This window comes from Colletes gigas, unplaced genomic scaffold (genome assembly GCF_013123115.1).
Source record: "Colletes gigas isolate AHSC1104 unplaced genomic scaffold, ASM1312311v1 Colletes_gigas_Sc00008, whole genome shotgun sequence".
NCBI classification, from domain to species: Eukaryota; Metazoa; Arthropoda; class Insecta; order Hymenoptera; family Colletidae; genus Colletes; species Colletes gigas.
Genome location: NW_025106637.1, coordinates 8977629 through 9004183, shown reverse-complemented (window position 1 = coordinate 9004183; position 26555 = coordinate 8977629). Strand labels below are relative to the sequence as shown.

Genomic DNA, 26555 nt, shown 5'->3' with positions numbered 1-26555 from the left:
GTATGAAAATGTTCGGTGAAACGTGTGGTGCTATTATTCTTCCAACGATTTTTCAAAGTTCTGATGTAGGAAATGATCGCGATTTCTGGTCAGCGTTTTGGTTAACAATGTGCATCAGAAATAATCTACTTAACGAGGATTTCCGCGGAATGTTTCGCGTCATGACAATTTGCTACTTCGGGGTTCGACGGAGCATGACGCGTATGAATACAAAATATTTCGTATGAATACGCAATAAATCTCACTCGAGCAGATCCTGACCGTTTTATTGAGAAATATATATAACGGCGGAACAAAAACCGCAGGAAACAAGTCGAAGTGGGAAGAACAACAAACACAATACACTGATCATAAATAAAGTGCTGAGCATAAATGGCTGACCAATATTAAATTAAATATAACCAGTACCAAATTGTTAAAAATACGAAAGGAAAATTTAATCAGCGCCAGTAATGGCCTTTATTTATAATATAAAATTAACACATTGACTGCCACGTCATCCACATATGGGTGACATGATTTTTCACTAAGAAATTAGATGTGAAAGAAAATAAATCTAGATAGAACTCTTGAATTTTAGCAAGTTTGTAAAAATAAATTCAATAACAAATGATAGGTATGCTAGTCTACAGTTGTCTGAAGACAAAGTTTTCTTTTCGTGGACAATTTGAGGGGTTTGGTCTAGCAGTCAACGTGTTAAAAGAACGAGATTCAACAAAAATAATTATAGGTGTTGGATCGTTTCCTTTTCTGAGTTTCTACTTTGAGGAACACTGTATTATTTTAAAATGGGTTAGTAAAGGGTGATCAAACGTTTATGAAATATAGAATTACCAGCAAATATGCGATAGGAGAACGCTTCGAAAGTTGATACGAGACGTTTATGAGTTAATAAAGGTTTCGCGCGAGCGATTGAGCAAAGGTGGCCTGTAAAATGAGAGCCAATCGCAGACCTGATGGTCGTCTTATCGTCGACCTCGTGTACAAAATGACAGAATGACGCATTCCCAGAGAGACGGTAAACGCGCATTTTTACAGAATCGTAAAACGTCGTGGAAGTGGGTTCGCCAAACCGCCAGGTCAAGAAGGAAAAGAATCCCGGTATAACGTTTCCCATATCGAGGCGTTACGAGAGGCCATCCGCGTATGTTTATCAAAAATGGGTGAAGCCATAAGGCAAATACTACTCTCCAGCTCCTCGTCAAACGTCGACAATGAACGACGACGAATCTCCTCGATTTTTATTCCTTCTTTCACCGTCGATCTGTCCATTCGTTCGCCCATATAGGGTGCTTCTGGGGCTGTCGAATGTCGCGTATTGTTGCTCCAAGTATGATCGATCAAAGCCGAATCAATACGATTCTGATTTAATTTTTATAATTACCAGACGAACCAAACTTTTAGCGAGAAAGAATCCTTCATTCGATGAAACGCTTCGATTCAAAAAGTTTGCTTTAAATTAGTATCTACCAGTTGGATCGTTTAATTTGCAACATTCAATGTTATGTTTATCGGTGCTGTAGTTAGTATTACCATTATAAATTATGAAAATACAGTGGTTGGCTTTTACCTCCTATTCCAAATCCCCTATTCTGGTTAATGATTTATAAATTAGAAAGGGTCGGAATCGTTAATATTAAATCGGCCTGGAATAGACTATGGAATACTTATAGTTTATGTTAAACAACCATGATGTGATATTAAATGTGATTATGTATGTAATTTAGTGGCTGTAATTGTCTCAATAACTTATGAATGAAAATTGAAATTTAACGTTTCCACTATTTACAGATCGCTATTATTTTAATAAGGAAGATGAGAAATTTTGTTATAAAAAATGTACGGAAATAATACAGATGGATAAAAACCTCTTATTAATTCTGTTTCGTCCAATTTGTATGATTACGCGACGTACAAATTGCCAGGTTGAAGAGGCGATCCATGGTTTTAATTATCCCGCGTAGACAGTCACAGAAGTTTTCGCTCATTGTTCAACCACATTTATGGAACTGTTGTTTGCCAGTTTTTACGGTTTGATTTTTCTTCCATAAATGCGGCTTCGATGCTCTTATTATCAGCTACCGAGTATGCCATCAGTAATTTACGCGCCGCGGGTCTCGTTATTAATTGTAAAATGTTACAAACGAAAAGTACGACTGAAAGTAATAATGCACCAGCCGGAAGTTTCGTCATTAAAAGTTACTTCACCGCGGCTAATGATAATTTCCCTTAAAAGTACAAGTAAACACTCCATAATGCTTAGCGGAGTGCTTAAGTGATATACGGAGGATTCGCGTATTGTTGGACCTCATTAATTTAATAAGCAAACCTATTGTTAGGAATCGCGAGGAAATAAAATATTTGATAAATCGAGGGGGAAAAATGTGTTCAAAGAATATTTCACTTAATTTCGAATAAAGCGTTCGCGCTTCTGAAATTTGTATTTGTCCGAAACAAATTCGCGGGCCCCATCAACTATCGAGGCTAGAATAAATACCGTGCGTTTAGTACGGATAAATAATCGCGCTATATTTTCCAGAAAAAATAAAACGGTGCGTGACTGTGACAGTAATTAAATTGATACGGAAAATCATGAATTTATTGTTTATCCAAACACGCGGTTCAAATATTCGTATAATAGAATGAGTATGGTGTGCTTTTTCTAAAATTCCTGGCTTTGTTCGAATTACTCGGCAGGCATATTTTATTCACCGAAGCAAGAAATTACTTCGTACAACGCTATGAAATTAGAATTTGCAAAATTCATTAAATACCCATAAAGAGAATAATTGCATGGAATATTAATTAAATGTACAAGAATGTAAAAATACTGTCTGCAATTTTAAGTAATTAAACAAACTATCTACTAAAATGTTATTTTTCTAGTTAAAAAGGTGGACAGGAAGCTGACGTTGCTAAAATCCAGAAAGCTTCTAACTTTGACATCGTTAATTTTCCAAAAATATTAACGAGTACTGAATATTCACAACGTTCTGAAGTTTGTTTCAATAACCTGCATAAAACGTGAAAGCAGAAATAAATAAGTAACGCAGAGTTGGAATTAATATTCAGTCGAGACAGTTACAAAAATTTCATGAAACGAAAAATAGAAGATATCGATATTATGCATACAGAGACGAGATGAAAAATAAACTAAAAATTATAACATTCACTATCAAGCGCAATTTCCTCGACTTCGCCCGGGGCAGTGATTTCTTTTCTAATTTAACAAAATACACGAAATAAATGAATTGTTGTTAAGTCGTGTAACGTTCAATGTGTTTAGAGACTGCGTTTAAAGTTTTCACTTCGTTTGCGACAGGCGTTCTATTTCGAAGTTCTTGGAAACGTAAAACTTGAACTCACACCGAGTCTGAGGAGTTCGTTGTCTAAAGGAGATACTACATTCTGTTACACAACTCTACGAATCCACCACTTCGTCTTCCAGTAAATTTAAATTCCAGCCTCTGACATCCAAATTCGAAATACCGAATGCAGGAATGCACACATCTGAAAACTGCTGACGAACAATTAATGTACCTATCCCATACTATTTGAACAATTCTCTCGCCAGGAAGTAAAGTACCAACCGATCGATGAGCTCGACCGGTATTCGAACCCGGATATTGCATTTGATGACCACCGTTCTAACAACCGAGCAGTTCAGATAGCCGGCAGATTCATTTTCCTAGAAGTTTAAACTTTTAAATGGCTGTTCAACGCCATACTCTTACTCTGGAGTTGATTAGGACACTGCCTTCCGATCTTCAACCTCCAATACACTTTGGAGAATCCAACAATTGCGTAGTACACTTGTAATTTAAATATATTATTTATTTAAAATAAGGAACTTCGATAATTTAAAAATTTGTCTTGCAATTTTGTAAAGCATCGTCAAATATTATCGACCGGTAACGCAATAACGCAGAGAAGTCTTTTCCATTCAGCCGCTAATAATAAATCAAGACTCGTTGTACACAACGGAATGAACAAACTCTTTTATTGACCCTGCAAACATGCACAGCGTACCAATTAGATAGCACTTTCGAGGCAAGTCCACATATTTGGTTTAAAGCCACTCTAACGCCCGCGCCAGAGAGAGACAGCGTTGTTTGCGAAATAACTTATTTCTTATCGCCCCCCGGGAGTGTTCTCTGCAAATTCGGCGAATACCTCGAAACAGTATTTCTCGTAAGAAACCAGCAAACCAATACTCCCGGCTACCAGACCTCGCAATTCCTTATAAGACAGCGTTTCTTTGCCCGCGTACACGCGCGCGACTAATTTTCTCCGTCTCATCTAGTGAAGAACCAGGCGTCGACTTCCCTCCATAACCGTACATTCCAAGAGATTTCTTATACCGTTGATAGTTAGAGGAAATAGCGAACCAACCCCTCCGCGCCTCTTTCTTTTACACCCTTCTTTACGACCAGGTAATGGAATTTGATAAAAGTAAAACGCAATGTCGGTGGACGGAGACGTATTCGGTTTCACCCACGCAATTTTATGATAAGTTTCTGCCGCGAGAGTCGTATGGAAATACGCGTACGTACGCGAGGTTCGAATTAACTTTTCAAAGAGAGATTTTTAACCATTTCGTGCACGCAGATCCCAATTTCCAACTGTCGATGTTAATATACTGTTATCGTAACCCTTGTGATATTTGCAGTGGACCTCGACCTCAGGGGTTGGAAAAGTTTAGGAACGATAATTGTGCATCTGACAAATTGATGTCTCGTGTATGAAATCTGGATATATTATGTTTGCAAAGAGCAATGCGTGGGAGCGAGAGAGAGTGTGACTGGTATGTTTAAACTACTATGCATATAGACCTAAACGTGTTTAAGCTGCTGTGTGTATAGGCCTAAACATGCCAGGATGGTCATTATGCATATAGAATACACATTTTGCTAGAGAGCTGTGAATAGAGATGTTTTTACGAGTAAGTGTATACCAGTAAAAGCGTTATTAAACGGATTTACGTGTTCTACAAGCTAAGTAGTTTAATTAGTCTGAACTGATTAGACAGTTTAAATTAAATTAAATATATTAATGGTATACGCAGTCTAAATCTGGACCACGTATGGAGATATTCTACAATGTATTGGACGTAGTAATTCATAAAGTTGTGGCGTCGCCTCCCATGCTCGCCACCAGAGGGGTCGCGCTCTCACAAGCGCTCGACCGACCCCTCGGTTGCTATTATATACATTCCTCGAACGATTTCCAAATATTCTAATCGTCTAAGGCAGGGCCTGCTAGAAAGCCTTACTGATGAGTCCACTAGCCCCCCCCCTCCCCCCTTTCCTTTTCTGTCCTACGATTCTCACGAGTCTCCACACCGCAGCGAAACAGCGCCACAAAGTAATTTAGGGGTTGAAAACGTCGAAAGTTATTTCCTCGAATGTAATACTATTGTATACATGTCACCCGAGCTATTAGACCATATTAAGTAGGTTATAACTATTAACTAGACCTGTGCTAGATGGTATAGGTTAGGTCTCTGTTCCATAGAATGGGTTGGTTACATCTGGATTACATCCAATACTAAGTAGGTTATGCACGTACACTGTGTTAGGCATATTAAGTACATGTCAACCGAAATAAATTGTGAGCTATGAGTTGCCTAAATCTAGCCTGGTGCTAAATAACGTATGCTACATCTCTATTCTGTTGAATATATTGGTCACATATGGATCAGATCTAATATCAAATAGAGTTTTGTCTTGTAAAATGACAAACATTGTCAAAAACTGTACGAACTTTCTGGCTATCCTAATACATCTATCAGAGTCTGGCTTAATCGCATTACCGCGCGATATAGTGATTCCATATCGAAGAATGGCGAAAGTCATCTCCTTAAAAGTTCTATTCGCGCGTAAGTGTTTATCCATGCACGCCCCCGCGCGTATTCCGTGAAAACTCTTGCCCGCGAAAGATCAGTTTCCCGATAGTTCGGTACATTTTAACGCGGCGAACTCGTGCCCGGAACCGACAAATATTTCCCGTCGAAAGGAATTACAGTAAAATTCCGATTATCAGGCATAGTCGGGACTGGGGCAATACCGGAAAATCAAATAATCCGGATAATTGGACTACAACTACATGTGAAGTGATAAAAACGAGAAATATATTTACAGACGAAGTATACGAGTACACCTTACATCCAATGTATTCTTTCACCCAAATTTTTGGGGCCCTAGAGACTCATTAGAAGCGAGATAGAAAATGAAATTACAGAAACATATCTGGCCACACATTATATTTTCGGTAAGAAATTTTTTTCTCGAAAGTGCGTAGGATTTCGGGGATATTTCTATTTACCAAAATGATTGCAGTTAACCCCTGCGATCGAAAATAATTTTTTTTTCGCCAAAAAATTTCAGCAGTTAACCTCTGTCGATTTTTCTTAAAAATTTGTTTTTGATTTTTAGTAATTTTGTATGGCATCGTGCGGAAAAGTTGTTTAATACTTTTCTGTAGGTATCCATGAGATCTACGTTCCCTTAAAATTTCATTGAAATATATTCACTATTATAGGAGTTATGGTCGTTTGGAAATTGGACACTTTTTATGGGGTTTTCCTTACTTTACGGTGTTAAGGATCAACTTTTCGAATATTTTTAGAATTTCTACATATTCTCCACTAAAATACCCGTTATTTGCTTGTTGGAACATTAAAATTCTTCAATCCGTTCGGAAGTTATGATATTTTAAAGGTACGCATGAAATTTCAGGAGAACATATCAATGTATGGTCAGACATTAGATTTTCGGTAAGAATTTCTTTTCTCGAAACTGAGTAGGATTTCGCGTGTGTGTCTATTAACAAAAAATGATTGTAATTGACCCCCGCAGCCGAAAATATTTTTTTTAGAACGATTTGAATTTTTTTTTTCAAACTAGAATATTCCTGGTCAGACATTATATTTTCATTAATGAATTTTTTTCTCGAAACTGAGTAGAATTTCGTGGGTGTACCTATTGACCAAAAATGATTGTAATTGACCCCTGCAACGGAAAATAATTTTTTCAATTTTATCAACTGTTTAGTATCGACGTCACTGCTGGATTCATGCAGCTGTGACTTCTTTGCTTGTATGAAATGTAATTTGTAACATTTACCGAAGTCGGGATAAATATGCCGGTTATTATGACATTCCGGATAACCCGGTGCCCGATAATCGGAACTCTACCGTATATTCGTGTGGAAGCAAGCTTTCGTAAAATGTCAGTCTCGGTCGAAGTTGGTTAAACAAAACTTCACGGGCGGACGAGCGATCCGAATGCGGAGAACATTTCATTTCGCGGTTATACGTATTTAGCCGTATCGGATAATGAGATCCTTCGTTGTCATCCCCTGGGATTATGGGTAATGCATCGCCAACAGCTACGTCCCTGTTTCCGTTACCGTGGAAACTTGGTCGACGTTTTTCGCGAGTCTCTAATTTCATTTATTCAATTAGAATTCAATTATCCGCGGGAACGAAAAGTCATACGTTTACCGCTACTCCCGCTCGTGTTCGTACGCTATAATGATGATTCATTTCACTAAATGGAGGAAAAAACTTGTCAGGAATCGAACGGTTGTTTTTGGAACTGGCATAAATCATTGAGATTAAGAGTTTGCGTTTGAATAAATTTAAAAGAAAACACAGCGCAATAAACAACATTTGGTAAAAATAAATGGAAAGATCACCGTTGCGGTGTACGAATGCAGATCCTCTCTGGAGCAATCGTTCAAATGGAACGGAATTTAAAAATTATGAGAAACAAATTCTTCGTGAAAGGAGACATCGGCTAATATACACAGACCCATAGAATGTGCGCCCGGAAAGATTTTTCAAGAGGAAAAGTTCTCTTCTTTGCTTAACCTCCTTAACTTTTATAGAGCGGCTCCTCAAACTTTCATACTGCGATAACTTCTACGTTCTCCTCGTATATAGTGCAATTACTTCAGCCGTGTGCACGTGTGTGCACATAGAGCCGAGCGCCCAATGTTATCACTGAAAATTGATTTAGATAGGAAGAAGAAGCATACCTGGACGAAATTATTTATTTCGAAGAGGCAAATATCGTAATCGACGGAAATTCTCGCCAAAATGGCCGATGAATCTTTAAAGGCAAGTTCCGCAGTATAGATAGCGCCAGCGTCGAGTCAACGATACGTCAAAGTAACGACAAATATTAATAAACTGTTAGTTCAAATACAGCAATCAACAATCGTAGAATTTTAGAATAGTAGAATATCGCGAGTTTTATTTAAGTACATATTAAAAGACCCGTTTCAGTTTACGAATGAATGAATATTCAGATATTGCAGAATCAAGTGTCATCCCCAGACCTAGTTGGACTTGTTAAAGCTACCATTCAAACTGCGAGTTCGTATCAGTACATTTATGCAAAGTTCGTTCAATACTATACTACTTAAGTTACTTGGAACATTATCTTCCTGCAGAATTCCACGGCATGAACGAAACTTCAGAAACGAAATGTGTACTATTTATCCAAGATAGTGTTATGCTTACCGAAACGTCTAAATCGTACGAAGATCTAAAGATGGCGATGATTTTAACGCGCGAAGAATATCTAAAATGCTGTTTAAAATTGTACAGAACAACAGGGGTGTTTGCAGCGATAACGCAAGGTGCCCGACTCTGTGTAATAACACTTTTGCACGATTAATTTCACGGTTTCGCCGTAAGTGTGGATTCAATAATGACGCGTGGATTATAGGTATCACTTACCACCACGTTGTTCAGGGTGAATGAGAGATGAGCTGGCGGCTTCGAGGGTGGCAAGCTACAATTTGCCCTCAAAGTCTCCCCTGAGTTGTAACGTTCACGTTCCGATACGATAATGGGCTTGCTTTCGGGTAGAGCTGAAACATAATAATTCCATGGATGTCTCTTATAGTGATCGTCGACGAGTTGCTCGTACCACTCCCAAACAACATACAAGTTCAAATTGTCCCACTCCTACGATCTTCGATCCGATATTCGAGCAGCTTAGTTGCTTCTACGGTACTTTTAAAGATCGATAGTTTGCCAAATGTGTAATAAACTTATTTAAAATTTTTCGTAAAATTAATTTCGTTTTACTCATCTTCATAAATTAGAAATTATAAGCGCGAATATTTGTCGTACATTATAACATTATTAAATCTTCGTTTGACGATCTTCGAGCAGCTTAGTTACTTCTACGGTACTTTCAAAGATCAATAGTTTGCCAAATATGTAATAATCTTATTTAAAATTTTTCGTAAAATTAATTTCCTTTCACTCGTGTTCATAAATTAGAAATTATAAGCGCGAATATTTGTCGTACATTATAACATTATTAAATCTTCGTTTGACGATCTTCGAGCAGCTTAGTTACTTCTACGGTACTTTCAAAGATCAATAGTTTGCCAAATATGTAATAATCTTATTTAAAATTTTTCGTAAAATTAATTTCCTTTCACTCGTGTTCATAAATTAGAAATTATAAGCGCGAATATTTGTCGTACATTATAACATTATTAAATCTTCGTTTGACGATCTTCGAGCAGCTTAGTTACTTCTACGGTACTTTCAAAGATCAATAGTTTGCCAAATATGTAATAATCTTATTTAAAATTTTTCGTAAAATTAATTTCCTTTCACTCGTGTTCATAAATTAGAAATTATAAGCGCGAATATTTGTCGTACATTATAACATTATTAAATCTTCGTTTGACGATCTTCGAGCAGCTTAGTTACTTCTACGGTACTTTCAAAGATCAATAGTTTGCCAAATATGTAATAATCTTATTTAAAATTTTTCGTAAAATTAATTTCCTTTCACTCGTGTTCATAAATTAGAAATTATAAGCGCGAATATTTGTCGTACATTATAACATTATTAAATCTTCGTTTGACGATCTTCGAGCAGCTTAGTTACTTCTACGGTACTTTCAAAGATCAATAGTTTGCCAAATATGTAATAATCTTATTTAAAATTTTTCGTAAAATTAATTTCCTTTTGCTCGTGTTCATAAATTAGAAATTATAAGCGCGAATATTTGTCGTAGTGCATTATAAAATGATGGAATCTTCGTTTTTGTTAACTCCATAGAAAATGGAGATTGAAAACGTGACACTATAATGAAATGAAATTATAATTGCGTAAATACTCGTTCGTAGTTGCACAACAAAATATCCATGGAGATTGCCACGGACGGAATTAATCACGTAATGCGGTATTTTGCCGGTTTAGCTCGTACAAGCGAATTGCCGAACCAATCAGCCAAATCCTATTATATTTTACTTCCGAATAAAATTCAAATTCTGCCACAGTTGGCACAATTCCTGGCACAAAAACAAAGACGAGGAAAAATTTCAAATCGATCCGATACAAACGAGACCCTTCTTAGGTCAACCGTATGCGTTCGACCTTCCATTAAGTATATTGGACTTTCGATCGTTGTCGACAAATCTTTCGGAGCAATCGGTATAATGGTATAAAGTAGGTCGAAGTATTGTTGCAAAATATTAACGACATAAGTCGTGTACGTATCGGAGGAATAATGTAAATGGCTTCGGGAAAATCGTAGCGACACACGTATCAATCTCACTGCAGTTGCGACGGTATAAATTGAGCATTCGTGACAAAATGCTCGCTTCCTTGATCGTAACTTTCAAGCGACGTCTTAAAACTTTAAGTTAAATGCGAATACGAAACTATTTTTCTCTATCATGCGTAAACATTCATGAAAGTATTAATAAGTGTACAAGTTCGACTGATTTTTACCGTTCTTTTATCGTATAAGACATTCTCACTCGAGTTAATGCATTACGTAGCTAAAAATTAAATATAATTAGAGATTATGTACGATGAATAATATTTAAATAAAGTCGTAATTTCCAACTCGTTATTTTGCTATTGCGTTGAACAGAGAGTTACAGACGACAGAAACCTCTAAAAGCTAGACGAAGCATACTTGTACGATTACGCTTAAACACAAGAGATAGAACGGTGATCTAATTAAACGATACGATGAGGATAACTAATTTAGCGGCCTCGAGCGATTTGTTAATTTTGATCTGACTGTGGCAGCCCCTAGGCGAAACCACTTTCTTTCCGTCTTATCGTGTTATAGCTGTGAAATACTCCTGAAAGGTGGTATGTTCTCAAAACATTTCAAAGACGAAGGTATAACATCTTTAATTTTTAGGATTAACTCACTGCCAGATCAAAACTGTATAATATTCTGTAAAACTAAAATTTTGATTTTGGACCATTGTATGATACATAACTTACAATTTATTTTTGTAACCTTTTTAAAATTCACCAAACTCTATCAAATTTTATTTCCCTCAACATCGTATTTCGAGAATTAATTTTTCTAGTATTACAATGGTAAATCCTGTCACTCACATATGGATGACGTGGCAGTGAAAGTGTTAAGTAGAATATTAAGGTTTGGGGGAATGTGTAAATAATTCTTGCTACGTATTGAATTTAATGTAATAATAAACCAACAATTTCTAGTATTACGAACGAAGATGTATTTACTCGAATGCTTGTGGTTCGACTCAAAGAATTTCGGTGTGGGAATTATTCGATAAAATTTTGATTTTAGACCATTGTAAGATACATAACTTACAATTTATTTTCATAACCTTGTTAAAATTCATAAACTCTATCCAAATTTATTTCTCCCAACATCGTATTTCGAGAATTAATTTTTCTAGTATCACAATGGTAAATCCTGTCACTTATATGTGGATGACGTGGCAGTGAAAGTGTTAAGTAGAATATTAAGGTTTGTGAGAAATGTGTACATAATTCTTGCTACGTATTGAATTTAATGTAATAATAAACCAACAATTTCTAGTATTACGAACGAAGATGTATTTACTCGAATGCTTGTGGTTCGATTCAAAGAATTTCAATGTGGGAATTATTCGATAAAATTTTGATTTTGGACCATTGTATGATACATAACTTACAATTTATTTTCGTAACCTTCTTAAAATTCACCAAACTCTATCAAATTTTATTTCCCTCAACATCGTATTTCGAGAATTAATTTTTCTAGTATTACAATGGTAAATTCTGTCACTCACATATGGATGACGTGGCAGTGAAAGTGTTAAGTAGAATATTAAGGTTTGGGGGAATGTGTAAATAATTCTTGCTACGTATTGAATTTAATGTAATAATAAACCAACAATTCCTAGTATTACGAACGAAGATGTATTTACTCGAATGCCTGTGGTTCGACTCAAAGAATTTCGATGTGGGAATTATTCGAGCAGATGGTTAAAGACCAACAGCGAGCGGACAGTACTTTCCAGCATTAAACATTCGCACTGGAGCCCCGCGGTGTTCAGTTTCTCCAAACTGTCACCGTAATCAGACCCCATCACACGAGACATCGGTCGGATGAGAGACCGGGGCTGATTAATTTGAGAATATCAAATAGCGTGGCATTCACGCAGTTCATTTTCTCGTCGCTAATTGGCATTTCGTGATACACGTGCCGTTGCGGCCGTGGCTCAGCCCCGACGAGTGCTGAAATTAGGACGGTCGTTATCACATTTAATTTCACAATTGAACGAACCCCAGGATGTACAAAGATCCCCAGCAGCTCCTGGCTGCTTTCACTTATCTGACATCGGCGCAAGAGCTGAAACTGGAACCGATTACCGCGAAGTGAAGCGAGGGAAATAACCGTTTACCCTCGCGCTCTGTCGGTGATAAACCGGTGATTCGCGAAACGATAGAACGACTAATCGAATTTCAGTTATGTTATCGTCTTCCGTCTATGAATGGTACTTCGGCTTGATTGCGCTACAGTTACCGCACCCGGCCACCAGTCCCCATTTTGGTATATGTATAAATTCCAAACATCGTTTCACATTTTTCCGGTGGAAAACGAATTTCCAGGGAAGCATAAGGGAACCATTGTCGGAGGGGGGTGTTAAAACTTCCAATGCCTCGCGCGAGAGATCGAACATTTCCATTTATCCAGGTTTACTGGCGTTTCAACAAATAGGAAAACGAACAAGTCATGCGCGTACACAGTTATAGGGTGATTCGAATATTGTCATTACTTAAATCAATTCACACGCCACGAAGCACTTTATAACGATCGAAAGCTAGCCATTGTGATTTTGTCGGGAAATTAAAAATGATTAAAAATGAATTAAAGAAGTACCTACATTTTTAGTTTTATTTTAAATGAAATAATTTATTCAAGTTAAAAGTCTCGCGACATTTTTATTAGATTCGAGACTTGGTATATTTTGTAAACGTCATTTTCTGATCAGTCTGTACGTTCTCGATTTCTGGTTAGATGCATGCGGGAAAATGCAGCAGTCGTAAATGCTCCATTTCCATGAATTCTAAGCAAAATCGTTAGTCCCTATTTACGGAGAGAATTACGTTCTCGAATTGACAGTGTCCAATTACTCTATTCAAGCTAATGGAACCAGCGTCGCGATGTTGACCAACTCTCGTTGAAACAAATGAACGTCTAACACGACCACACACGCGCACGTTTTACGAAACTGATTAATTTCTGGCGTTCCGTGCTTAATTCCAATGATGCGCGCCCATTGTTTGTTACATCTCCGTAATTTGTTTCTTCGACACTTTTTGCTTATCTCGAATATTCGATGAGTATTTAAAAACGTAATCGTAAGTAAATAGACAAATAAATACATAGACGTATTTATCAATATTAAGTATTGAACAGAAATGTATTTCTTTGATCATAATTCAGGCGATTTTTAAAAATAATATCAGTCCACGTCATAGACAGTTCGCCCCAATTTCAATATTTATAAAACATTTAATTACACATTAAAATCTACTCGAGTTTTCAGGGGTTTCAAATGTTTTCAGTTCCAATTTTGTTCGAATTATTATTTCGCAATTAATTTACTAAAATTCAGAATAAATTTGTTCTTCGGAGATACGTGTATTTTATATTAATTTCAATGCTCCTATATTTCAAAGTTAATATTTCCATCTACACATTACATCTTATCGCTTTATAATTAATGAATATACGAAGCACCAACGTGAGTTTTATTTTCAGAAAATATCACATTGAAAGAAGTGGGTGACATCTCGAAAGAGAATATTTCCAATTACTTTGGAAATGATTATACCATATTTACATTACAGTTAAAATTGAAATATTGTCATCAAGGCTTTGAAAATATTTATTAGTTTAAGCTAATTATTTATAACATTCTTGAATCCTTCATTGTTATTTCTCGTTTCTCTTCATATTTATTTTAAATCGTATCGAACAGGATTGAAATACGTTTTAAATATATACAAACCCCTATCCGAAACGAAGTGATTACACATATCAATTTTAAACTGTCCCCATTTCATTGTCAGATTCGTCCAATCGATCCTGATAATCGATCAAAAGTAATACACGTAGTTTATCGCGCATCGAGATTGAAATTCAAAGTAAATTTACATGAATCTGGGAAATTAAACAGAACATAACGATTTAAACCGCAGCTTTTTCAATCTCCAATATTTACGAGGAGACGCGAACGCCCGGCTTCGGATAAGAATCGATATAAAGGGTCGTTTCGTCGACGTTCCACGGAATCCGGGAGTAAGTACGATTTTTCTTCGACTACGTGAAAACTGCGTCAGGCCAAGATTCGTTTACTTTAAGAACATCCCGCGGTATTATCGTAAAATATGAAATTCATATCCGGTCCGGCGCGGAGGATAGTCTTCTGAGTCGCGCCATGAAAAATTGCACCCTCGGTCTCCAAGTGCCGCTAATAAAGAACGAGTTCCACCGATATTATTCCTCCGTCGAATCACTATTATCGAAACTGAAGCTCTGCTTTCTCCAGCATGCTCGACTGAAACGACAATAGCGACTTATATAAAATAAAATAAAATATTAGACAGTCTGTTGGGAATTCCAACAATTTATAGGACACATCATTTAGTTCAGTATTACTTAAATTACTTGATTTGGTAATCTGGCAATGTACCTTGTTGATATACCCTGAAGCCATTAAGCCCTACTTAATTAGTTTCAAACCGTACTTTGGGCCCATTTACAACCCTCAGTGGGTGGGATTTCGAGTGTCGTGTGAACTGGCCCACGAGGGATGGGCAAGGTGTTGATTGGTTAATAGAATCTCCACCTAATTTGACAGTATATAATCACGTTACAAGTTACAATCATGACACTTCAAGTTCCACAAGAACATTTAGCAGTTACAAGTTACACAAGAACCTTTACAAGTGACACCCAGAACAAGACCAAGTACTATACAGCGATAATTTGATGGCTAGGCACGTCGATTGGTCGTAGCTTAATAGCGACACCTGCTCTCACACGCATTGTCGTTATTGGTTGAGTCGCTCACAACTACAATTCCATCGCGCGACAAAGGACGCGAACGAAACGTACAGGAACAGAGTAGGATATGACAAGACTGAGAGGCATTGGCATAACTGTACGCTCAAAATACTAGCCATGAATAGAACAAAAGTGTATCTCTTGTGGTCATGGAGACCCTACTACTATGTAGCCTCTATGGTGGGAATAAGGCGGCGCGTAGACCTTCCCTCCTTGCCCTTGTCCCGTTTAGTTTGTAGGTGTCTAGCCAACAACTCATCTCTGGATAGTACAAAAACATTGAAACGTTAATTGTTAACACCTGTACATATATTTGTTAATAAATTTAAAGTATTTGTGATTAGGTACTGGACTTATCTGTTACTGAATAACTCGGCTCCAGGAATCTTGTGGGAGCCTACATAGTCTGTATTATAAAACAGAAAATAAATTAAAACAATTTCACCTTTCTACTGAAAAGAAAATGGACAAAAGTACTAAACAGTTTGCAGCACACGATATGCTTCAAACTTCCAAAGTAGAAGTTCCTGTCCGTGGACAGTGTACACGGCGCTCAACGAAAGCAGCGAAAAATGAAACTCGCGTTGTCTGGGAACGAGCAACCGTCCCCGAAAAATTCGTCGCGCTGGCGTAAATCATTATGTATCATTGCCGGTTGCGGAGCACGAGTCTCGTTACAGTTCCCGAATTAAACTATTAATTTCCGTACGTAAAAATCTCAACGAATCCATTCGAACGGATTAAACGCTGTCATAAATTTTTCGGAATGGCGTTCGAATGGCCCCGTTCGATGTTCGTTTCTTTCGTTCAAATTGCACGTGCACGCGCGTCAACGAAATACACGCAGATTTATACACGGTCGTTCCGTTCTAACGCAGCGCCGAATTTTCGCGCGCGCGCGCCGCGACATTATCGCTTTGTCACGGCTCGGTACGCGGCTGCAGGGAAAAAGGGGGCGCGTATTTCGGCTAATTTCTGTCACTTTCAAAGTGTTTTATACGGGCGAATTCGTCTGCGCCCCGTGGAATATTGTTCGATACAAACGACCCATGAATCCCGCGGTTTCAAATGGCCCATGGCTGCCGGGGATTTCGACAGCCATCGCGTATCATTCGATCATCAATCTTGCAGTCCGCTTATCGGAGCTCGATTTAAAAATTGCCCTGGCACCCCGGGCCAAGAACTGTTCACCCACGGCCAGGTGAAACGGCAAAAGTCATAAACTATAACCGGGGAACAGCGGGGGAAAAAGCTCTGTATTTCTTCGTTACGGGTCGCGGGAAAATACCGACGAAGGTTTTTTTACCCCCAAAACGTCCAAATGATAATCGATACTTCTACGCGCGACATTTGGGGCTGCGTTCGTGAAATTTACCGTGAACGTTTTGCTCTAGGACAAATTTATCGTATCGAGTATTTCTGTAAACTCATATTTTATCTCTTTAACGTCTCGTGTTGATAATTGATTGTGGTGACACTTTGGAGACATGTCCTGTTGCCTATACGTGATGTAGTTCACACAATATTTGAGGCTTCGACGGTTCAGATTCTGGCAGTTAATACTAGTTGAGGTTTGCCTACTCAGTATTTCTGTAAACTCATATTTTATCTCTGTAACGTCTCGTGTTGATAATTGATTGTGGTGACACTTTGGAGGCATGTCCTGTTGCCTATACGTGATGTAGTTCACACAATATTTGAGGATTTCACGGTTCAGATTCTAGCAGTTGATACTGATTGAAGTTTGCCAAATTGATCGTATCGAGTATTTCAGTAAACTCTTATTTTATTATCTTTAATGTCTCCTATTCATAATTAATTGTGGTGACTCTTTGGAGAAAGGTCCTGTTCCCCATACGTGATGTAGTTCACACAATATTTGGGGCTTCGACGGTTCAGATTCTGGCAGTTAATAATAGTTGCGGTTTGCCAAATTTATTCTACTCAGTATTTCTGTAAACTCATATTTTATCTCTGTAACGTCTCGTGTTGATAATTGATTGTGGTGACACTTTGGAGGCATGTCCTGTTGCCTATACGTGATGTAGTTCACACAATATTTGAGGCTTCGACGGTTCAGATTCTGGCAGTTAATACTAGTTGAGGTTTGCCAAATTTATTCTACTGAGTATTTCTGTAAACTCATATTTTATCTCTGTAACGTCTCGTGTTGATAATTGATTGTGGTGACACTTTGGAGACATGTCCTGTTGCCTATACGTGATGTAGTTCACACAATATTTGAGGCTTTCACGGTTCAGATTCTAGCAGTTGATACTGATTGAAGTTTGCCAAATTGATCGTATCGAGTATTTCAGTAAACTCTTATTTTATTATCTTTAATGTCTCCTATTCATAATTAATTGTGGTGACTCTTTGGAGAAAGGTCCTGTTCCCCATACGTGATGTAGTTCACACAATATTTGAGGATTTCACGGTTCAGATTCTAGCAGTTGATACTGATTGAAGTTTGCCAAATTGATCGTATCGAGTATTTCAGTAAACTCTTATTTTATTATCTTTAATGTCTCCTATTCATAATTAATTGTGAAGAAAGTCCTGTTGCCCATACGTGATGTAGTTCACATAATATTTGAGGCTTTCACGGTTCAGATTCTGACAGTTGATACTGATTGAAATTTGCCAAATTGATCGTATCGATAATTTCTATAAACTCATATTTTATTTCTTTAACGTAATTGATAATGAATTGTGGTAACTCTTTGAAGATAGGCCCTGTTGCCCATACGTGAGGTAGTTTACACAATATTTGAGGCTTCCACGGTTCAGATTCTGACAGTTGATACTGGTTGAGGTTTGCCGGATGTAAACCATGCGCTTAGAAATTGTTTTGACGTTTCGCCAACATTGCGGCTAGTTCTATAGGAGTCAAATGACACGCTGATATTGATATGTAGATGTTACTTGTAGTTTCCGTGGACGCGGCTTACATCCGGAAATCTCAATCATGATCAATTGTCAGTTTACAAAATATTTAGTACTTGACTTCATCATGAACATTACAAGATTGAACATTACAATTTTAGTCGTTACTTCATTCGATACGAAATCTTGAACAATGGTAAAATAATTAAGGGGTTGTTTACAATTCGACACTCTGACAGAAGGCTTTATGAATTTTTTCCCCCCGTCGAACTATTAATTATTTTAATATCCTACCCCGCTAGAGGAAAATATATTTCACGAACGAGTAAAAAGAAATATTGAAAAGCAATTAATTCAACAAATATATTAGTCGGAACGCGACGACGGCAAAAATTGAAATTTATCTGAACTTTCGTTTCGATTAAAAATACAGAATTTTCCTTGCAGTTAAATCGTTACGAATTGGGCAAAATATAATTTGATTAATGGTTAACGATTATGATTACCGTGTATATGCTGGGCCAACATTATTGATGGGGCCACTAGCAACCCAGCACGGCCCATCAATAATATTTTTTATATAGCATCTGTTAAATTAATGGTTACTCCATTTGTAATGAAAGGGATCGCGTAGTGAGTCTTGATACTGTAATGAATCATCGTTTACAAGCTACGCTGTTACGCTAATTAACGAAACGCGTTTATATCAAGTTAAAAATAAAAGAAGCTCGCGTCCACGTGATTTTGTAACTTGCACCATTTTTCACCGATCCGAATGAAATTTTGTTTACTTGCTGTTTATGTTCCGGCGGGAAGTTAAAGGGTCCATCCTGTATATTTACGACACTTTCAATCACATCAGAGTGAGGTTAATCAGTTGTTGGCTAATGTGCCTGCAGATGCGTTTGGTAGCTTTACTGAATCGCAATGACATCGATCGATCGCTCAACTTTGCTACGTTCATTATTGATAAGCTGTCGAGCTCTAATTACCGAGCCTGTTTAATTACAGAGTATTTTTATTGACACCGATGAAGCGTGGAATATAATGAGAGAGGACGAGACCTGTAACATCGATGAAACAACTTTCTGTCACCAATTATATTGCATGTAGTTAATCCAACGCGAAACCGTGCAGTTTGTTTTTGTCTCGTCGAAGTGCAAAGTTGTAATTGCGTGTCTGGTGCAAGTCGCGGTGATTTGGAACTGCGTTAACTAACTTCCCTTTTTCCCAACTAATAAATATGCTTGTATACTTACAGCCTTACATAATGTATTCGATTTCTTAAATCATCAAAAGACATGCAATCAATTTATGAAAATAATTTGATATCGAATCGTGCACCGGAGTAGTTTCAGTAAGTTGATTCGGTTAAATATTTATTTAAACTCTCAAACAGAAATTTGGTACGCTTGCGACTACAAATATTCCGCGAAATTTATACGCTCGTCTCAGTGATAAATGTGTTTCATCGAAATGTCGAAATTCAGTTTGCAGAAGGAATCAAAATATTATTATGCAATGTGCTATTCTAATTCTAAACTCGTAACTATAATGGGAACAATGGGTTACGAGTGTAAATAAACGCAAATCGCTTCGAAAATGAGCCTTTAAACCTTTTTAATCTGTTCGAGACTTTCCAGCGAATCGAATTGAAGGATTGTGTAGCTGCCAGGGGAGCGTTTATTTCGTTCGAACAATTACTTTCTAAGTAAGTTTTCAGGTGGCTGTTTATTAGATTTTTGCTATCATCTTACTTCTGTAACAACGAGTCAACGGGAAACGAATTTTAAAACTTCCTCGCAAGGCGAGTGGATCAATGTTTTCAATGAGAGGGAAAGAGAAGGAAACCGACAAACTTCTGATATTTAACTTTCAACCAGAAATAAGCATTCTTCGTGTTAATCTAAAGTTCAAGCTTTTGGAATAGTTTAAAAACGGATGTTTACTGAAAATTTGTTGACATAGTGTTTACGAGAAGTTCGTAAAAACAAATATAGAGACTCGTTTATGCGAAACAAATTGACATTAGTATCTCGAGAGAATTGTATTGAAATTGATTCGTTTAATTAATAATACGAGCTACGTGCTTAGCCTATTTGAGATAAAAAGGAAATTAAAATTTCTGTTTGAGGATTAGTCATTAGAGACGAATAACTGGAAATAAAGAATAAAATAGGATTATAATGAAATGCGAAAATATTATTCTTTCTTTGTTTCACTTTGATTATATTACTTTCCTTTTTTATGAAAATTGGAATAATAACGCGTATTCTGTGGAAGGGCTCGATTCTTCCATTCGTTCCACGAAAATCCGTTCTGGGAAAGTGTGAAAACTTCAGAACCCGAACTATGAGAATTGATTAAAGTTCAGCGAGCACGCGAGGGATAGTTTCTCGATGCATCGCCCTCTTGGCATGCTCGCCGATGCCAGGAATCGTTCAACTACTCATAATGCTTTCATTACAGAACATGGTATTATTTGCTAACAATCCCCTGTTCTTTAACTTTCAGCACTCGATAATTACAAGTTTCGGTATTCTTACTAAATTGGCGAAAACTTCTCGAAGCCCACGAATATAAATACACTAAGAAATTTCTTCGAATACTAAAATCTTCAAATCTACTTCCACATACTATTCAAAATATTTTAGTAATTTTACCAAGTGAGATTTTCTCAAATATCACGACATAATTTGCAGTAGGCGCACATTTTCGTCTCGAAACAAATGTACGTTTAACGCAAGATTAGTCCTTGACGATTTAACGGTCAAGCGTTTTTCATTTTCCCCCTCGTTTGCACGGAAACGAGACCCATGCATAATGGGATAATCCTCCAAAAAAAAAAACAGGTATTGTGTCCAATCCAATTCCACGCGTCCAGCACCCCGCGCTGAGGAGAGTAATTTTTGCGGAATCAATTTCCCGGTAATTGTTTGCGAAGTATCTCGAAATCCGAGATAAAAATTCTGGCCCGCGTGTCGCGAGGTGAAAACATTGGATGAGAATTCTGAGCGTATGTAGTCGGATATTTTTCACGGTAACGATCGCATTCTCGCCGAAAGCGCTCGAAATTCATGGACCATTCGAAGAACCGACCAAGAAGAAGCATTAGAATTATCATAAAACCCCTAGTTCTTATTTCTTTGAATTACGCTCTCCAACGAATAGGAGGTGCATCGGTTTTATAAATTGCACTCGAGAAATAAAACTCCGTCGTATGAATTTTCTTATAATTTTACAATCTGTACCAGCGCGACAATGATTGAACACTGAAGGACAGGTTGATATTATGATTCGAAGTTTATTTAAATTTCTAAATGACAGCAGCACATTTTTAACAGTTCCAGCGATTCTATTACTTTTCTACGCTCCTACAAAGGTACATTTTGCATCGAGATTTAGTCCAAGTATTTCATGGAACCACTGTGCTGCAGCGAATTGCAAGATTACGGAAATTCTAGCGTAGCCACTACACATCCTATTACCGTTCTCTGCGTTCCTTATTTTAGGAAACAAGCAGTACTATGAACAGTGTCCACAATTGCCTCTAGTATCTGTTACCACTATTCGTACGCCATTACCTAAAAATTTAAGGATCGTGCACGGTGTTCTCTACAGCTACAGAGGTTCGAGTGTATCGGTATTATGTAAATAGCTACGAAACTACCGAGTGTGAGTTACTATATTAAAATTTCATGTAAACCAAACTATAATGGCGAAACATATTACCACAAGATTGCTGAAATTTTCAGATAGATAAATACTATAAGAGATCTTCCAAGAACAAACGTTATAGGGATTCATTTTCTTGGCTTCTCTATTAACATTAAATCTACCGACACTTCATGTATAACCATTCTCGATTAAATAAACAATTTATAATCCAGTTTTACCGCACACTAGTCGTATAATCAGTAGAAATTGTTGAAACATTTTTGGGTATATAGCGTCAAAGTAAATTTCAAAATAAACATAGAAGACAGCATAAATAATAATAGTTGATATATTCGTCGGATAGAGGATGAAATGTCCTTTAAAACGAGCATTCGTTCAAGTCGATAACGTAATTAGTTCCGGAGATATACGGAGATATACAGGTATAGGGTATAGAGTAGGTGTTGAAATTTTTCGGCGAAATTAAAAAATTTCCAATCGTTCTAAAAAAATTGTTTGTGGTTGCAAGGGTCAATTATAATCATTTTTGGTCAATACACATACCCTCGAAATCCTACGCACTTTCGAGAAAAAAATTCCCAACCGAAAATCTAATGTCTGACCATACATTGACATGTTTCACTGAAATTTCATGGGTATCTTTAAACTATCATAACTTCTGAACGGATTGAAGGATTTTCATTTTTGAAAAGGCAAACGACGCGTATTTTGGCGAAGAATATGTAGAAATTCCAAAAGTATGCGAAAAATTGTTCCTTAACCCCGTAAACCGAGAAAAACCCCCATAACAATGGCTCAATTTTCAAACAGCCATAACTTCTGCAATAATGAATATATTTAAATGAAACTTTTTTCTGAAGTAGATCTCATGGGTACCTACAAAAGAGTATTAGACAACTTTCCTATAGGGCGTCAAATAAAATTACTAAAAATCACTAAATAAAATTACTAAAAAGGGTAGGTGTCTTTCGACGAAAAAAAAATTCCAAATCGTTCTGGAAAAATTGTTTCCGGTTGTAGTGGTCAATTACAACCATTTTTGGTCAATAGGCACACCCACGAAATCCTACTCAGTTTCGAGAAAAAAATTCGTTATTAAAAATATGTCTGACCAGGAATATTCTACTTCGAAAAAAAATTTCAAATTATTCTGAAAAAATTATTTCTTGTTACGAGGGTCAATTAAAATCATTTTTGGCGAATACACATACACCCGAAATCCTACGTACGTTCGAGAAAAAAATTCTTTACCGAAAATATACTGTGTGGCCGGAAATGTTTCTATAACTTTTTAACAAAGCCTCAATCAATATTAGTATCCTCGATTTTCGTCTTATTTTGGCCTCTAGAATCTCTCATTAAAATGTTTCCCAAAGGTAGACGAGCACCCTGTATAAGTAAATGTACGTCAGAAATTTCGAAAACTGAAGGGACTGAATTTCCATCTGTGTACTAAATAATCTATCTGTATAAGTTACGCCTGTCTCTTATCGTTTTAACCTAAACGTTGCAGCGAACTAGCAACAAGAATTGTAGATGGAATTTTGGGGGTTGTAATTTCAAAGCTTGACCATCAAGAACGGGATTATTCGAGCCATCACTCGCCAATTTGATATTGGGTGATTAATTCAATTACCGGTAGCGGATCCGTTGTGATAAACGTGCGATTGAAGTTAGATTGTCTCGAATGTTCCACGTTGTATTGACAGTAAACGTATTGCAAAGTCAATATATACTACATGTAAACGTAACCTAATGACTTTGAGTATACAATGAAAAATTCAACAACCGAGTAAAATAAAATGAGAAAAGATATGGCGCGATATTTTAATTTACATGTTATGATTTATTTATTTTGCTGCCATCGTCCGTGTCTATCTGTTGCAGTCACTAAAAGTCTTTTTTTAAGGGGAGCCTCTTAAAAAGTTTGGAGACCACTGGTTCGAGTAGAGATTACCAGCAGGGTTACGAACCCTCCAGCGACCTTGACGAGCCAATTTATTCCGCCTCGATGTTAACGAAATCTTCAAGCTCGCGCGCCGCCATTAAACCGACTGGCATTGAAAAGGGACGAAGAAGCTGCGTCGTTGCGGAATCGGAAAACGCGTAAACATGCTCGCGATCGCGCGGCGTGCACTGATTAACTCTAGAAGCGTTCCTTTGATGTCTGCGCGGTGTACTCGAGGAAATTAGAAACACTCGAGGAATTTACGCGAAAGCCAGCCTCGCAACGTGTACACACGCGAGTATCGCTCCTCGGCGCGCGCGCGAAAACGTTTCGTGACAACGAAGCCGATGCGCTGGTTCGAGCGTGCAGCTCGCAAGGATCAAACGCGAGACGGTTAATGACGTCGACGGGGAGAAACTTTCCCTGCGAGCTGCATACCGCGCGGGCGGAAATTCACGCGGATTGAAGGCCGTCGCGGGACGAGCAAGGCGAGCCCGAAACGTTTCAGTATACCTGGAACCCCGTATTACTGACTTCGAGTCTAACGCGACGATCTTCAAAGGATGACTTTACAGGCTCGCACGCTAAAACGCAACATCACCAAAACCTTGAAATATAAAATCATTAAATGTGGCTTTTATACTTTAGCACAGATTCGATCAACTATTTTAATGTAGTATTGATTCGATAAACTTCTTGGTGCTCTTCACGATTCTAAAAAGATGATAGATTTAATATATAGCTAGTATATGCTTATTCTAGATTCAATATCTAGTGATAGTATAATCCTAAATTATGTGTATGTCTTATGCGGTTATCCGGAATGTCCGATTAACATTTATTCTTTTGTTTTCCCGTTTTGCTCGAAATACATGTACAAAATTTATACCGTGCGTGTCTTGTAACATAAGATACACTCCTTCAAAGTGGAACGAAATGTTAAAAAAATCACGCATTAAATTGTAAGGGGATCCTTGTAAGAAGGTTTTAATCTTCGACTTTACGACGGTTTTAATGGGTCATTATTGGTCACTCGATTGTCAACAATGGTTATGGTCATCGATGGTCACCAATAAGGTTGACATCAAAGTCAGCGATTCAGTGGAGATCCATGAATGGCCAAGAAGTAAAATAATTCTTCTATAGACGAAACAATTTTGATCATGAAACATGTGATCAACACTATAATTGATCCCGAAGATCTAATCGCCTTCTCTTGGTAGCTCGATTCAGGGAAAATGGTATTTCGCTGGAAGGTGTGTAAATGCACACGTTCCAGTGAAAGTCATCCTTGTCTCAGGTACTCTCTCTGTGTCAGACATCCTAAGACGTGTCCTTCGGGACTTCAAGGACAGTCGATTCGATTCAAAGATCCGCTGCATGGTTCAGCATCGCGTCGCGTTACCCTCGACTTAGCTTCATCCCCTTCAACCAAATAATTGCTTGGTACAACTAAACTAGAAGATCAAAAGAACTTTGCTTCTTTCTACCTCTCTAGTTTAGTAATCTAATTTCTAAGAATGTGAAAGGGAGATCGATGGGACTTGGATTCCATCTATCTCCTTTCGGGTCTCGATCTACTCTAGAAAAGTTCTTTTTCGTGGGTAACACCGAGTTAATGGCGGAGAATTTAGAATTGTTTCCTAAAAGACTAGAGAAGATTGTATTCTGAAACTTGTTATGAAATTTCAGAGTACATAGAACATTGTCTGTATTAAGTACACTAAAAACTCTGCACATTTCCATACTAGTGGGCTCTCCTTGTTAAACGTACCAGTTTCTAGTTATCTACGAATGGAAAAAAGATTCCGTAATCCGAAATTCTATGTCGTGGAAAATGTTCTTGATAGAATCTACGTGCTCCGCATGGACTTCCGCTGGAAAGGCCATACATGAAACGCAATATCAGCCATTTCTGTAGAACCGTGCATACGTGACCATTTTCCTGCTTCCAGAACCACGCTAAACTCTCGAGCTACGAATTTATATTATTAACAAATCCTACGATCCATGATACTGTTTCTAAACATCAATTAACACGTTCGCTTCGTCGCAAATAACGTGGATTTACTTATTCCATAGGGTTATCCAAATTGAGTGTCACGTCTTTCAACTGATTGGACTGCTAAACGGTTTGATTGTTCTTTATTATATTTCACACGTCATGGAACGCTACACTGTGCAACAACGCGTGCAAATTGTTGAAAATTATTATAAATATTCAGGTTCTGTTCGAGCTTGATTTTCGACGCCTGATTTCTCGAGGGGGCATCAACTGGCCCCAAGATCATGCGATCTGACTCGGTTAGACCTTTTCCTAGGGGGTTTCTTAGAAAGTAGAGTTTATGTCAATGAACCACAAACAATTGACGAGCTAAAAAACAATATTATAGCCGCTATTAATGAAATAGAATCCCACTAACTGTTGAACATTCTGATATATATGCGTTTTCTTGTACCTACAAGTACGTTGAATCAAATTTTGTGAAAGTACTTACTGTATTGTTCGCTTTCTGTTATTATAGGGTAATTAAATCTAATAACATTTTTTGTTTTCATGACAACCCATTAATAGGATACCAGTAAAATGATAAAACGAGAAGCGGTATTTGATAATTTTTTTACCGCATAAGGGTTCGATGAAACTTTTCGCCACTTTCCACATATA

General features: G+C 37.4%; 1 protein-coding gene across 1 annotated transcript in view; it reads right to left on the bottom strand.

Annotated features, from left to right (window-relative positions):
• Positions 1–26555, bottom strand: part of LOC122396724 — a 208702-nt gene that overhangs the window by 60809 nt on the left and 121338 nt on the right. The window contains exon 4 of the mRNA XM_043395359.1: positions 8747–8880. Coding sequence (XP_043251294.1) covers positions 8747–8880 — 134 coding nt within the window. The remainder of the gene's footprint in view (positions 1–8746; positions 8881–26555) is intronic.